This window comes from Heloderma suspectum, chromosome 10, assembly GCF_057233095.1.
Source record: "Heloderma suspectum isolate Gila_16-S chromosome 10, 16-S_ref, whole genome shotgun sequence".
Taxonomy (NCBI): domain Eukaryota; kingdom Metazoa; phylum Chordata; class Lepidosauria; order Squamata; family Helodermatidae; genus Heloderma; species Heloderma suspectum.
Window position 1 is genome coordinate 7,728,757 of NC_139467.1, and position 15,589 is coordinate 7,744,345.

Below are 15,589 nucleotides of genomic sequence, written 5' to 3' on the forward strand. Positions count from 1 at the left end.
GGCTCTGTGCCTATGTACAGAAAAGGGGAGGTACAGAAGACCCCCAACCTGAGCATTAAGCCATTTCAATGGAGAATGCACCCATGGACTGGAAGGATAATTTTACATCTGTCAGGTTTGCACAAGCCTGACCAGGAAGGAGTTTTGAACTTGTAGCTCTTACACAATGCTGCAGGCAATTGAGGATTCCAACTAAAGCAGGACATCTCTGTATAATGCAAGGAAGCCAGCTGGCACTGTAGCTTTTGTCCTTCAGAAGCCTGTGTGACTTGCAGCTTTGGAGAGAGTTTACAGAGCAGCATTTGGTGGCTACATGGCAAACAATAAAGAGGTCCAATACAATAGTTGCGTTTGGACCATCATATCAACTTAACAAGCCAAGACATGCCTACATCTCAAAGAAATGTGGAACTCTTCAATTAACCATAGTTTCTCGTGTCATGCAAACCAGGAAACTATGGTTACCAGTTTCAAGACACGTCAAGATCTTAAACTAATGTCCACATTTCATTGAGGTGTGGCCCAAAGGGAGGAGAGAAGGGGCTGTGGGTGTTGGCAAAAGGATCACGCACACCTCAGCTTATTAAGCCAATCATCCATCCAAAATGCAGCCATTAGGTTGGTTCACATGATCAAAACAAGCCACCATAGCTTAAACAAGATATGGCACATGCCAGGCATGATTTGCATAACCACCGCCCAGATGCAGTTTATTGTGTCTTCTGATCCTGGGCAGCATGGCTTGCTGGAGGATGAAACAATCCTCAAATAACCTTACAACAGCCCAGGGGTTATTTAAGGGTTGTTTCCTCTTCCAACAACTCATGCTGCCCAGATTCAGACAACAAGAGACGCTGTGGCCACACAGTGATTATGCAAATCGCACCCAGCCAGTTCCATGGCTCACAACAAGGCACAGTGGCTTGTCTTGATTTTGCAAACCATGTCATTGACTCCCACTCCCACCCAACTACGTATGTATAAATATGAGTAACTATAGATATGCAGACTGTGCATTTCATCAGCAAGGAACTTTGTAACTGATTAAGCCCAAGGCTTTGTGTATCAAAATTCTGCAATTTAAACATATTTCCATAGGTTCAGTTATGCAAACCAATGTATTCTGCATCTATGCTATGAGCTTTTAGAATACTCAGAAAGTAGGAATGGACCCCATCTCACAGGACACCCTCCCAACTCCCTCTGCCATAACAGCAAGCTCTGATGAGACTGCATGATGGCCAAACCCGTTTTCCTTACCTTGAGGATCAGCTTTCTTGAAGGCATTGCCAGCATCCACAAAGCTCATGGCTGCATCATGCTTGTTCTGTAGTTGGAGGTGCAACTGAGCAGCCTGGCAGAAAGCATTCCCAGCAGCTAAGAGAGAGAGAGACAGAAAGAGGGAATTTGGCTAGGGAAGGCTTGGAAACACTTGCTAAAGTTCTGAAATCAGAGTCTGAAAAGCCATCAACAGCCCCCAAGCTGTCAATCCCATTATCTCTAGAAACAAGAGGCTAGCGGAAGAAAAGGGGCTGGGCCACACATTCTTATGACCCTTGCCTACCCAGGCCAAGCAATGAGGAGTCAGTACATAACTGCAGAGTTCTCTTAAATTTGTGGCAACCTCCCACAAACCACTGCCTCTCCTCCAGCACCTGCTGGTGTAGCACTGAGGAGGGGAAAAGAGAACAGATTCTTCCTCTCCCTGTGGGAGGTTGCTGTATTATACCAAGTCAAACCATTTGTCCACATAACTCAGTACTATCTATACTGGTATACTGATTAGCAGCAGCTTTCCAGGGTTTCAAAGAAGGGTCTCTCTCGGCCCTACATGGAGGTGCCAATGATCAGGAACATTGAAAGCTGCCTTATACCGAGTCAAGCCATTGGTCCATCTAGCCCAGTACTATCGACACTGACTGGCAGCAACAGTTCCCCGGGGTTCCAGCCAGGATTTTTTTTCCAGCCCTACCTGGAGATGCTGGCGACTGAACCTGGGACCTTCTGCATGCAAAGAAAGGGCTCCGCCACTGAGCTATAACCACTTCCCCTAATTGAACCCGGAATATTTAGCATGTACTCTGCCACTGAACTATGGCCCTCCCTCCACAGACACCCTTCCTACCAGAAGAGAAGACCATAAAACCCAAAACAGGATTTCACAAGGAATTCACTAGGACAGTAGACTCTCTCAGCACTTGCTGGTCTCCTGGGGTATTATGGGTACTTCATTCTTTTGAGGACCACAGACTTCCAGCTTCTCAGGTGGCAGGGGACACATCTCTATTGCGATGTGAGTGAGAAGGGACTATTCCATTACCAGATGAAGTGATGTGCACCTGAAAAGGTCAGGTATGCAGCTCTGTGGAACACAAGGAGAATTTAATACAGGCAAAGGATCAGGGATACTACGTACCACTCCAGTTCTTGGCCATTTTAAACATATTGGCTGCTCTTGCATAGATATCACATGCTTCTTCAACCCTGGAGGAGCCACCCCTAGGGAGAGAAAAAATATCACTGCATCAGCTTCTTCTACTGGCAAACAGAGCCATCTGGATGAAAATTAATCATTCTCTGGGGGGGGGGGGACCCATGCCTTATCCACCCTAAAACGCTGTGGAACATTACACTGGGCCTTCACCCAAACCTAAAAGGATATGAAAAAAAACAATCAGAATTATATAATTCACTTCTCAATTTTTAAAGCAGGGAAATACCATAAAGTAGTATATTATCTGAATAGACAATTAAAAACTAGTGACTACTGAATACAGCACAAGAAGATCAATACCATACCAGATAACACCCCTTGCATGCCAAAGATTAACAACAGCCTGCCTAAACAGAAAAGTTTTCAATGAGCACCTCAACGATCATAAATGCAGGCTTCTTTGGCCACTATGACCCAATGCACAATGATAACATGCAAAGAAAACCACACTTATGGCCCAGTTCAGCCCTACAGTTTGTAATGCACTTTCATACTGATCCTGGGAATAGATGCAGGAGGAAGTATATTCCAGGGAGTGATGCAAGGTGGAAAAAGCCGTATCTAAAAATGCTGTTTTGTAAAATTAGAGCTACATCAGTCAAACTGGGCAGTTTCAAAATGGATTCACTTTTCAGTGAACTATACCTAGTAAATATCTAAGAGAGCAATCCTATGGCCCCTAGACATCATCTGAGGGGCCACAGGATTGTTCAGATTCATCCCTCTGAGGTCAGAGACTGCGTTCCAACCTCGGAAGGGGGAGTCTGAGATCTGCCCCACCCCCTTGCAGCCAGTGGGGAAAGAACCATACCGGCTGCTCTCCTGAGGTCAGAAGGAAGTCAGCCTCCTTCCCTCCCCCTCCAAAGGGCTCCAGTTTGACAGGCAAAAAAGCCCATCTAGCAAAAAATACAGGGCAGGAGGATGGGGAGGCGAAAATCGGAAACCTCCAACTTCGGAGGCATCAAAGGCACAATTGATAAGATAGCGTCCAAAGTATCTAACTAGTGGTTGTGCTCGAACCCTTTGGATGTGCTTGAACTAGTTAACAGAGAATGGCAGACTACTAAATTGTCATGCCTTAAATATGCTTCAATGTATTCCAATAAAAATAATTTCCAAGTAAAACTTTTAATTTGAACATAACGTTTATGCCACATTACATACAGTGATGTGGGGCAAAATTTTTCCAGTGCTTTATGTTTCCATGGAAAATTTTCACTTTCGTAAGTTCATCAGTAAAAATGCATGCCAACTACAAATACAGTATTAGGCAAGCTTGGCAGTTTCGAAGTTGTAATTAATGTTTTCCAGGTGATTGTCCCTAGCACGTATGTGAGAGAATACATATGTCATGGAAATATGTATATGACTCAGAGTGAAATGGTACTAATAAGTAGTGACAGTGAAACTGAAGGTGCCCCAACAACCATAGTGGAAAAGAGTTGAACTCTGTTGAAATAGATGAGCGGTTGTCAACCTGTCACGCAGTTCTCTGGGTTGCTAAAATGAATTGATGTCAACAGTTTTCAGTAACTATTTATTTCTTAAATTTAAACAATGTAAGGGAAGTGCATGCATCCTATTGCTTTTAAATGTTTACAACTATTTCAATAGTTTACAACTATTTCAATAAAATGTATACACAGTATAACATCAAAACCACATTAAGGGCACAATTCTATCTGGATAGTCGCCAGCCCCTAAAATCAGAGGCTGCCGACTATCCTATGCAGGGCAGCTGGAACACAGAGGGGATCTTCTCCTGCGTACTCCGGCCACCCTGCAATTTTGCCCATCTAGGCATGGCTTCGGGGAGAGGGAAGGAAGGGGCCTAGAGACCCGATGGAAAGCTGTGTAAAGCAGCTTCTGTGGCCTCCTCCCCACCCCCAGGACTGCTCCCTTTTCCCCCATCTCCACACTCCATTTCCGAGTGCGGAGAGAACCACGCCGGCTACAGGAGGACGGGGAGCACGGATTATGGGAACCAAACAATCCTATGTCCCTCTAGACAGTGTCTAGGGGCCATAGGATTTGCTCCCTCTGTGTGTTTAATTTTTTTCCTCAGATATTTCAGGTCAAATGTTTGTGGTATATTAGGATAAAAAATTAACAGGGGAATTTTTCAGCTTTGTTGTTTACTAAATACAAGCAAAATAAACATGTTAAATTAGATCTCTTAAGGCATCCGAAAATTTCAGAAAACTTAACTATATTTTCCAATTCAAAAATAAGCCTGACTGTATCCCCTGCCCCCCCAACATATCAATTCAAATACTTTCAGACCTGGGAAAAAATGGATATGTATAACTCATGTAAAACAGGGTGCACTACTTTAGTTTTGCTCACTAAATGCAAGTCAAACATGCTAAAAGCAGATCCTAGTCTACTTAGGGCATCAGAAAAAAATCTAACAAGTTTCCCAGAAAACCCACATCACCGGTTCTGCATTCCTGCACAATGTTGCATCTGTCCAAGACCAAGGCTGGGTTAGCTCTACCCCAAACCTCCAAACATTCTGCCAAACAAGATTCTTCCCTGCCTACCATGCCAATATACTCTCTTCTTAAAATTAGCAACTTTTCCCTGTTCACTGGAAGCCCAAAATCCAGCCCCTCTGAAGATTGCTTACAGATGGCAAATGGTCAGACCTTGCCAGAAGTTTCAGCTTCAACAAAATAAGCCCAGCAGTATGAAAGATCAGCATTTTCAGTCCAGGTTTTCTCCTACCATGAAAATAAATGGGGCCAGAGTAAAGGGCCTCAAAGCACAGAAAGGACAATGCTCCAATGCACATTTTTGAGAAGTTTTGCACGCGTGCGCGCACACACACACACACGTAACAGTTAAACCCCTTCAGCCACTTCTAAGAAATGCACATAATCCAGCTTGGAAGATTTCCAAGCTATAGTGGCTGGAAAAGCTGGATCTGAGCAGCTTTCAGCCTCCAAGCAAAGGCAAGACATCAGTTATGGTTTAGCTCACTGGCAGCGAATGATAAACTTCTGAGCCAGGAGGCACCTGGCTAAAGCACGAGACACAGTGCAGGCCTGTGGAAAATTCATTGAGAAGACAGAAGTCCACCTACCGCCTCAGTTACAGAATCCCTCTCAGGAAGCCTTGGACAGTCAATCCCAAGCCTGGAAAAATAGCAAGCACCTGGTACCCAAAATGACACAGAATATTTCCTCAGCCTTGTGCAGCACAGCATTTTATGCTGTACCTAGGAAATTGATTTCCTAGACAAGGAATGCAAAATGTTGTCTTGGTGTTACTAGCCAGGTATTTCTTGCAGTCACAGTCAACCCTCTCCCCTCCATAGTCCTCTGGCTCATAAGAACATAGGACCTTCTCTTACTTTGTGCTACAGGTACTCTTGCTGTTTCTTGTCTTCTCCAAACCCCAGTGCAAAGTGAGAGAGAACCTCTCATGTCCCTCAAGTCCTTGGGAGCTTATTGAGGACTCAAGAGAGATTTTTGTGCTGGATGGGTAGGGAATCACCACTGGCAACTTTAAACAGCAGAGTGTTTAAAGTTGATGAAAAAGCATCACCAGAGGACATTTTAATCAACAAAATGCCCTCCAACTATAACTTCAGAGCACAAAATAATTTAATGAGGCTTGTATCCTCAAAACCTTTAAAATTACATTGTTGTTGTTCAGTCGTTAAGTCGTGTCCGACTCTTCGTGACCCCATGGACCACAGCACACCAGGCCTTCCTGTCCTGAGCTCTCTCCCGGAGCGTGCTCAAGTTCATATTCATTGCATCGCTGATGCTACCTAGCCATCTCATCCTCTGCCGTCCCCTTCTCCTTTTGCCTTCGATCTTTCCCAGCATCAGGGTCATTTCCAGGGAGTTTTCTCTTCACATTAGGCGGCCAAAATATTTGAGCTTCAGCTTCAGTATCTGTCCTTCCAATGAGCACTCAGGATTGATTTCCTTTAGGATTGACTGATTTGACCTCCTTGCAGTCCAGGGGACTCAGCACCACAGTTCGAAAGCATCCATTTTTTGGCGCTCAGCCTTCCTTATAGTTCAGCTCTCACAGCCATATGTTACTACTGGGAAAACCATAGCTTTGATTAGACGGACCTTTGTCAGCAAGGTGATGTCTCTGCTTCTTACTATGCTGTCTAGGTTTGCCATAGCTTTCCTCCCAAGGAGCAGGTGTCTTTTAATTTCATGGCTACAGTCACCGTCTGAGGTGATCTTGGAGCCCAAGAAAATAAAATCTGTCACTGCTTCCATTTCTTCCCCATCTCTATGCCAGGAAGTGATGGGGCCAGATGCCATGATATTCTTTTTTTAATGTTGAGTTTCAAACCAGCTTTTGCACTCTCCTCTTTCACCCTCAACAACAGGCTCTTTAGATCCTCTTCGCTTTCTGCCATAAGGGTGGAATCGTCTGCATATCAGAGGTTGTTGATCATTCTCCCAGCAATCTTAATTCCAACCTGTGATTCATCCAACCCAGCGTTTCTCATGATGTACTCTGCATAAGTTAAATAAGCAGGGTGACAATATACAGCCTTGTCGTACTCCTTTCCCAATTTTGAACCAATCGGTTGTTCCATGTCCGGTTCTTACTGTTGCTTCTTGACCCTCGTACAGGTTTCTCAGGAGACAGGTAAGGTGGTCTGGTACTCCCATCTCTTTAAGAATTTGCCAGTTTGTTGTGTTCCATCCACACAATCAAAGGCTTTAGCGTAGTCAATGAAGCAGAAATAGACGCTTTTCTGGAATTCTTTTGCTTTCTCCATGATCCAGCGAAAGTTGGTGATTTGATCTCTAGTTCCTCTGCCTCTTCGAAACCCAGCTTGTACTTCCGGTAGTTCTCGGTTCACATACTTCTGAAGCCTAGCTTGTAGGATTTTGAGCATCACCTTGCTGGCATGTGAAATGAGCGCAATTGTACGGTAGTTTGAACACTCTTTGGCATTGCCCTTCTTTGGAATTGGAATGTAAACTGACCTTTTCCAGTCTGGTGGCCACTGCTGAGTGTTCCAAATTTGTTGGCATATTGAATGCAGCACTTTAACAGCATCATCTTTTAGGATTTTAAATAGCTCAGCTGGAATACTGTCATCTCCGCTAGCTTTGTTGTTACTAATGCTTCCTAAGGCCCACTTGACTTCACTCTCTAGGATGTCCGGCTCAAGTTCCGTGACTGCACTATCATGGCTATCAGGGACATTCAGATCTTTCCTGTATAGTTCTTCTGTGTATTCTTGCCACCTCTTCTTAATCTCATCTGCTTCTGTTAGGTCCCTGCCTTCTTTGTCCTTTATCATGCCCATCTTTGCACAAAACGTTCCCTTGAGATCTCCAATTTTCTTGAAGAGATCTCCAGTCTTTCCCATTCTGTTGTTTTCCTCGATTTCTTTGCATTGTTCATTGAAGAAGGCCTTTTTGTCTCTCCTTGCTATTCTCTGGAACTCTGCATTCAGTTGGATATATCTTCCCCTTCCTCCCTTGCTTTTTGCTTCCCTTCTTTCCTCAGCTACTTGTAAAGCCTCATCGGACAGCCACTTTGCTTTCTTGCATTTCTTTTTCTTTGGGATGGATTGAGTTGCTACCTCTTGAACAATGTTACGGACCTCCGTCCATAGTTCCTCAGGCACTCCGTCTATCAGGTCTAATCCCTTAAATCTATTCCTCGCCTCCACTGTATATTCATCAGGGATGATTTAGGTCATACCTGAATGGTTTAGTGGTTTTCCCTACATTAAATTTAAGCCAAAATTTTGCAAGAAGCAGCTCATGATCTGAGCCACAGTCAGCTCCAGGTCTTGTTTTGACTGACTGTATGGAGCTTCTCCATCTTTGGCTGCAAAGGACATAATCAATCTGATTTCGATATTGACCATCTAGTGATATCCATGTGTACAGTCGCCTCTTTTGCTGTTGGAAAAGAGTGTTTGCTATGATCAGCGTGTTCTCTTGGCAAAACTCTATTAGCTTTTGTCCTGCTTCATTTTGTACACCAAGGCCATGCTTGCCTGTTGTTCCAGTGATTTCTTGACTTCCTACTTTAGCATTCCAATCCCCTATGATGAAGAGGACATCTTTTTTTGGTGTTAGTTCTAGAAGGTGTTGTAGGTCTTCATAGAACCCATCAACCTCAGCTTCTTCGGCCTCAGCGGTTGGGGCATAGACTTGAATTGTTGTGATGTTGAATGGTTTGCCTTGGATTCGTACTGAGATCATTCCATCATTCTTGAGATTGTACCCCAGTACTGCTTTTCCCACCCTTTTGTTGACTATGAGTGCTACTCCATTTCTTCTGAGGGATTCTTGCCCACAGTAGTAGATATGATGGTCACCTGAATTAAATTCGCCCATGCTTGTCCATTTTAGTTTGCTGATTCCCAAGATGTTGATGTTCAATCTTGCCATCTCATGTTTGACCACCTCCAGCTTACCTTGATTCATTGATCTGACATTCCAGGTTCCTAAACAATATTGTTCTTTATAGCATCGGATTTTCTTTTCACCACCAGACACATCCACAGCTGAGTGTCCTTTCGGCTTTGGCCCAGCCACTTCTCTCTTTCTGGTGCTACCTGGAAATTCCCTCTGCTCTTCCCCAGTAGCATATTGGACACCTTCCGACCTGAGGGGCTCATCTTCCGGCATCATACCTTTTAGCCTTGTGATACGTTCCATGGGGTTTTCTTGGCAAGAATACTGGAGTGGGTTGCCATTTCCTTCTCCAGTGGACCACATTTTGTCAGAACTCTCTGCCATGACCTGTCCGTCTTGGGTGGCCCTGCACGGCATAGCTTATGGCTTCACTGAGTTACGCAAGCCCCTTCACCACAACAAGGCAGTGATCCATGAAGGGGTAAAATTACATACCTCTAATTCATATATTTGAGCTCAGTTTCAGCCTCTGGTGAAATGCACATCCATAATAGCCATCTGAAGGAACTTTCAGGTTCTTGTTATTTTTGGATTCCCCCGTCCATTAGAAAAAAACTCAACCAGTTTAGCAACTATAGCCCCTAACCCTAGGAACAGCAATGCTGTCAAGATACAGATTAACAAAAATTTCAAATTCCTCTTTCAGAGAAGTATGAATCCCAGAACTCCAGAGAGGCATGGATTGTTCCTGTGACTCTTGCAGCCTAACCTAGGTATGCTCTCTCAGAGGTAAAGCACCACTGAGCTTTGAGGTTTACTTCACATGGATGGCCCCTAATCCTGCACAGGATCTGTTCTGTAATAGAATAGGTCAAATATATTATTGAGATCTTCCCCCACACACAAATACATCAAGCAACGTAACTTGTTTACCTGCAAATATTTATATCCACCAGCAAACTGGGCTGTACCCTTATTGCTTGTAGAGGAAGAATTCTGGGAGGTAAAATGAATACACTCCGAGTTCAGCGCTCCTGCTTTATCATCTCCTCTGCACTTTCTCCCTCCCTCCCACCCTGTGGGGTTACTCGTTTCCTCCCACTGACAATCACCAGCCACCATTGCACCAGGCTTTCATTCGCAGCCTGTGAAAAATCATTATCTATTCCAGCTCCCCGCTGAAGTGGTGTTCTGTCTCTCAAGGCCCAGATGTGTGTTATGTGCGAGAGAAAGAATTGGCCTTGAGTCACTAGTTTTGTCATATGTCCTCTACTGCTTTGCCCACCCCCCACCAGCAGCGGCTGCTGCTTCAATAGGAGACACTGCCTGCAGGGGAAAACAGATGCACAGCTAGGAGAACTGCAGTCACATACCAGTTCTCCTTCTACACCCACAGGCTACAGTGCAAGGGCTAAGAGGGAGGAAAAAAGCATTTAATATAAACACAAATATTTTCACCACAAATTACTGAAGGACAACTGAGCCAACCCCACCCCCACCCCACACCCCCAATGTAATCCCATCTGCCAGCTATAAAACAAAGGAGGAAACTGCCCCAAGCATTGAAGGAGACACACTTCCAAGAAAAGGCTGCATCTCTCTTGCTCTTGTGCTTCTCCATTAGTCTGAATCCTCTCCCTCCATTTAATTCACTCCAAGCTACTTACTATAAGCAATAAGTAAAACCAAGTGTCATCTTAAAATTGACAATTATAGAAATAGGCTCTTTGAGGGAAGGCAGATATCATCAGGGACAGGATACAAAACAAGGATTTTCTTTACAAAACTCAGAACTGGGGGAGGTTCAGCAAAGTGTTGGTTTTAGGCAAATACAAGATTCCTGAAGGCAGGCGTGTCCTGTCTACCAGAGTCTGTTTTCTTATGACTTCATTATTTGCAATTCCCATCACTTTCGAGGGTTCATTCAGCCAAGGGACAACCAACCCCTCTCACCAAATTATTCGGTCCTGCTTTTCCTACCATTCAAGTTTGGTCATTTCCCCCGTTACTACAGTTCCTCCATTTCACTCCAATAAACACGGGGTTGCAGATTAAGGCTAACATATAAGGCTAGGGTAGATCTGGTATTCTATTGAGCCTTTAACTGAACCCTGCTGGCAGCTATAGCTTTTCAAAGATCTCCCTTTACTATCATTTACCCACCTCCATCACCCACATTTAAATACTGTCGTTAAAGCTGAAGATGTACTATTAGAATAGCTGCTCTGTTCTTAAAGCTGCAGGTGAATCTAATCCAGCCAATGTTTCTAATGAGTAGGCAGGCACCATTCAGCCTGGAACTACTAAGTCCCATTTCTTACAGTATTTTTAGCACATGCCAGCACCGTCTGTGTGCTTTCAGACAGTTGTGGTGCTCCGAAGTGGGCAGATAGCTGCAGTCTATTCCTGTAACCCACCACTTCGGCACTTCCCCACTTCAGCACTTTTCTAGGGAAAAGTCAAGGCCCAACTATAGGAAACTATGCCTTACCTTGTGCTTCATCTTCTAAAAAATTTAACACACACACCCCAAATAACATTGCCCTCCCAAGTGCTATAAGCAAAGCAGATACAAGCTGATCTTACACAGGTTTACTCAAAGAAGTCCCACTGAGTTCAATAAAACTTGGAGAGCAAAAGAATATGATATCAGCTGCTCAGCAGTCCTAACACACATTCAGCAAGACAACAGATACAGGGTGATTAGTCTCAGGGAAACTAGAAAAGCTTCCCAGGATGATGAAAGCTTTGGCAGACTTACCAATCACTATTCATGTACAAACCATAATCTCTGCACTAGACTATTAGTCTTGTACAACCCCTTCTCCTAAGCATTAGACTGCTTGCTGACTTCTGGGAAATATACCTGGGACTTAACTACTCTTCTCTGTCTCAGTCTGGAAAGCTGCAACAGTAATAGAAACTAAGCGAAATCACAGGGGCTCAGGGGCTTCAATGACCTCTTCTTCCTCCTGCCAAAGCAGAAACCCCCCACCAGTTATGTTATCTCCTTCCCAGTTATCCCACCTGGGCAGAGCAAGAGAAACCGTGAAAGGGAGAGTACTGGAGAAACAAATGGGGCTGGAGATTTTATTTATTTATTGGATTTCTTAATCACCCATCTAGCCAGTCACCCAGCCACTCTGGGAGATGTACAAAAATACAACAGTTTAAAAGAATAAAATTCCACATTAAAACATTGTATTTCTAAAAATACCCTAACCCACCCTAAATGCCTGCCTGAACAACCACATTTTTAATGCACAACGGAAGCTCATTAAAGAGGGGGCATGGCGGAGCTCCCTAGGGAGGGAGTTCCACAGAGTGGGGCCCACCACAGAGAAGGCCCTCTCCCTCATCCCCACCAGCCTAGCTGTCCTGGCTGATAGGACACAGAGAAGGACATCCAAGACTGATCTTGTTAAACAGCCTGTCTGGTGTTGCTGCAGGCACTCCTTGAGATAGGCTGGGCTGGAACCATATAGGGTTTTAAAGGTCAAAACCAACACCTTGAATTTGGCCCAGAGAACAACTGGTAACCAGTACAACTCCTTCAGCACTGGAGTGATGTGATCACGCCAGCAGCTGCCTTTAATCAGGTGAGCCACCACATTCTGCACCAGTTGCAGCTTCTGAACCATCTTTAAGGGTAACCCCAGGTAGATAGCATTACAGTAGTCTAGACGAGAGGAGACCAAGGCATGTACTACCAATGGGAGCAGATGGTCCGGAAGGTAGGGGCGCAGCTGCCGTATCAGATGGAGTTGGTACAGCACTGTCCAGCTCACAGCTGACACCTGAGCCTCCATGGACAGCTGGGAGTGCAAAATGACCCCCAGGCTGCAGACCTGGTCTTTCAAGGTTAGCCATACCCCATTCAACAACAGGTCAACATCCCCCAACCTCCTCTTGTCTCCCACCAAAGTACCTTGGTCTTGTGGTTCAGCTTCAGCTTATTCCTCCCCATCCAGCCACTCACTGTCTCCAGACATTTGGACAAGGATTCTATGGCCAACCTTGGTGAAAATTTGAGCGAGAGGTAGAGCTGCATGTCATCCGCATACTGATGACACCACACCCCAAACCTCCTGATAGCCCCCAGCGGCTTCACATAGATGTTAAGTAGAATCAGGGAGAGGATGGAACCCTGTGGCACCCCACAAGTGAGCGGCCACAGGTCCGAAATCTCCTCTCCCAGTGCTACCCTCTGGTACCTGCCAGAGAGGAAGGACTGGAACCAACGCAATACGGTGTCTCCAATGCCCAACCCCTCCAGGCAGTGCAGTGGCATCTAGGCTATGCCATACATTCGATCACAAGTCAAGTACCTTCCTCAAAGTTTCTAGTTCCACAAATTCCCAGGGTCTAAAAAGATAACCAGCCTATTATATTTATACATGTGAAGAAAGCATAGAGAGAAATGCCCTCTCCCAGCAAGAAAGCAAGGCCTATATCAGGTGACTGGGCTTGCACAATAAAGGTTTGGCAAGCACTTAAAAATGTGGACAAAGAACACATGCTTAACAGCGAAGGGAACAGTGCAAGGCACACACAGTGCTGGATATTAGGAAGACACTTGATAGGACAAAAAATGGAGTCTTGAGGCTTCCATATGGCCAGAGCAAATGGAGTTGGATGTAGCTTTCAGGGCAATTGTCTTGAAAGCCAATCACCTTCTGCCTTTTTTTATCATTGGGCCTGCCCCACCCACTCTACCCACAAATTAAGGTAGATCCAGAGCCCTCTTCCATCACACCACCACTCACCCAAAAGGGCAAACTCCAGAGAAGATTCCTACAATTCACATTTAACATACTCCTCAGTTCTTCTTTAAGCTCTGCTCCCTCCACAACCAATAATATTAGCTGCACCACCTGTAGATCAACATGCCCAGCAGCTATTCCTGTCCCCACACACTCCAGCATGCTCCCATTTCACCTTCCCTTCATACCCTTGGAAGTACAAAAGCCAGAAAGTGTTAAGGGGGCTCCACTATAACTAGTAGTGAGGCCTCCCCTGGAGTTAATGTTACCTGAGAGAAGGTGGAGGAAATAACATCCCTACAGCTCCTTCCTTAAAACTCCCCCATGACATTACCTAGAAAGAGCTGCTTCACCTAGCCCACTGAACACACTCCCCTTAGCCCGCCACCAACCCAGCTATCTATCCCCAAAGCTTTCCTGGTCTGCTTACCAGCCCTGCAGCTCACCCCACCCAACCAGCTCCTTCTCACCTGTTTCTAGACTTCCAGGTTACCGTCCCTTTAATCTCCTCCACCCAAAATTAGTTTTCCTCAGTCCTCTTCCAGAGTTTCACCCTTCAGATGTCTACACACGTGCACACACAGACCTTACGGTTCTTGTATCACCTCTTCCCTTACAATACATCTCCCCCAACTTTACTTAATTCATGACCCCACCATTGCTCCTCTAATTTCCTTCCATGTATTTCATCCCTACCCAACACTCATTTGGCTCCCTATACTATCCTGCAACTACCCACTCAGCCTGCTCCACAAACACCTCTTTCACTTCCACTTCATTCAGGATACCTTGTTGTTGTTCAGTCGTTAAGTCGTGTCCGACTCTTCATGACCCCATGGACCATAGCACGCCAGGCCTTCCTATCCTCCGCTCTCTCCCGGCGTGTGCTCAAGTTCATTCAGGATACCTCCCTGCCATTAACTCCCACACAACAACCCCATCTGTTTACCCTTTCCCAGCCTTCCTACAGGGTGCTTTTCCACACATCCCCAGTCTCACCCCCACCTTTTCTGACCCCCTTCCAATCCAAGGACACAACTGATTTCCCTCCATCCCTACTAGTCTGTCCGCCCTCACCCACCACTGTCCATCCTCAGGGCTATTCTTCAGATTTCCCCACAGCTCCCAACCACTGCTCCATAGATCCTCAACCACCCCCCGACACACACACGATAAACCAAGTTCTTGTTCTCCCCTCACCTTCCACAGCACCATAACGAGTCAAGCCCCGTTATCTCCACCTCCCCAAAGCGATTTACCCGGAGCGGTCCCCACCACTCTCTCCTCCAGGACCTCTTCCTACCCCCATCCCCTCCAGTCCACACCCCTCCCCAACCACCCCCCTTCATTTATGAACACCCCCCCCACTCCTGTCGGGCTGCCGGCCACTCCCCACGCACCCAGGTCCCCGCATCCCCACGTTACCTAACGCCCCGGAGCCTCAGACTCCCCCTCACTGAGCAGCAGCCTCCCTCCCCCAAACCGGGCGCCTCCAGATGCGTGTGACTACAACTCCCATCAGCCTGAGCCGGAGCTGATGGGAGTTACAGCCCCACCCATGTGGAGGGCCCCAGGTTTTGGGGGGAGAGGGGAAGAGGCTACTGCGCAGAGCTCCTTCTTCCTGCCTAGCCTTCCCTCCGCTTCCTCCCCGGCTCCATCTGGAAGGCCTCACCCGAAGAGCCCCGAGAAGAAGCCGTGGGAGCCGCGCACTTTCTTGTCCGCTTCTGCGAGCAGCTGCAGCGCTTCCTTCTCCTTGCCGCTCGTATCCATCGCCATGGTCGGCCGAGAACAACAACAGCACGAGCTGAAGGGAGGGAAAAGACCGGCGCCGGCCCAGCAGCGGCCGCAGCTTCCCCTTCCCCTCTTTTCCTCACACTGACGGAGGACGGACGCCGCCGTCGGGAAGGTGGAGCCGAACGCCTGACGTCAACGCGCACGGGCAAAGCGCGACGGCGGACAGCTACGCCGCG

At 46.2% G+C, this 15,589-nt stretch overlaps 1 protein-coding gene across 4 annotated transcripts in view; it reads right to left on the reverse strand.

The window, feature by feature from the left end:
• Nucleotides 1–15,496, reverse strand: part of NAPA (NSF attachment protein alpha) — a 28,432-nt gene extending 12,936 nt beyond the window's left edge. For 2 of the 4 annotated variants that reach the window (XM_084814909.1, XM_084814907.1), the window contains exons 1-3: nucleotides 15,292–15,496; nucleotides 2,417–2,499; nucleotides 1,261–1,377 (exon numbers count right to left, since the gene is read on the reverse strand). In XM_084814909.1, coding sequence (XP_084671035.1) covers nucleotides 1,261–1,377; nucleotides 2,417–2,499; nucleotides 15,292–15,395 — 304 coding nt within the window. In that variant the 5' untranslated portion in view covers nucleotides 15,396–15,496. Of the gene's footprint in view, nucleotides 1–1,260; nucleotides 1,378–2,416; nucleotides 2,500–9,789; nucleotides 10,331–15,291 lie in introns of those variants that run through there. The other 2 variants (XM_084814910.1, XM_084814911.1) reach the window with 2 other exon arrangements.
• Between the last annotated feature and the right edge of the window lie 93 nt (nucleotides 15,497–15,589).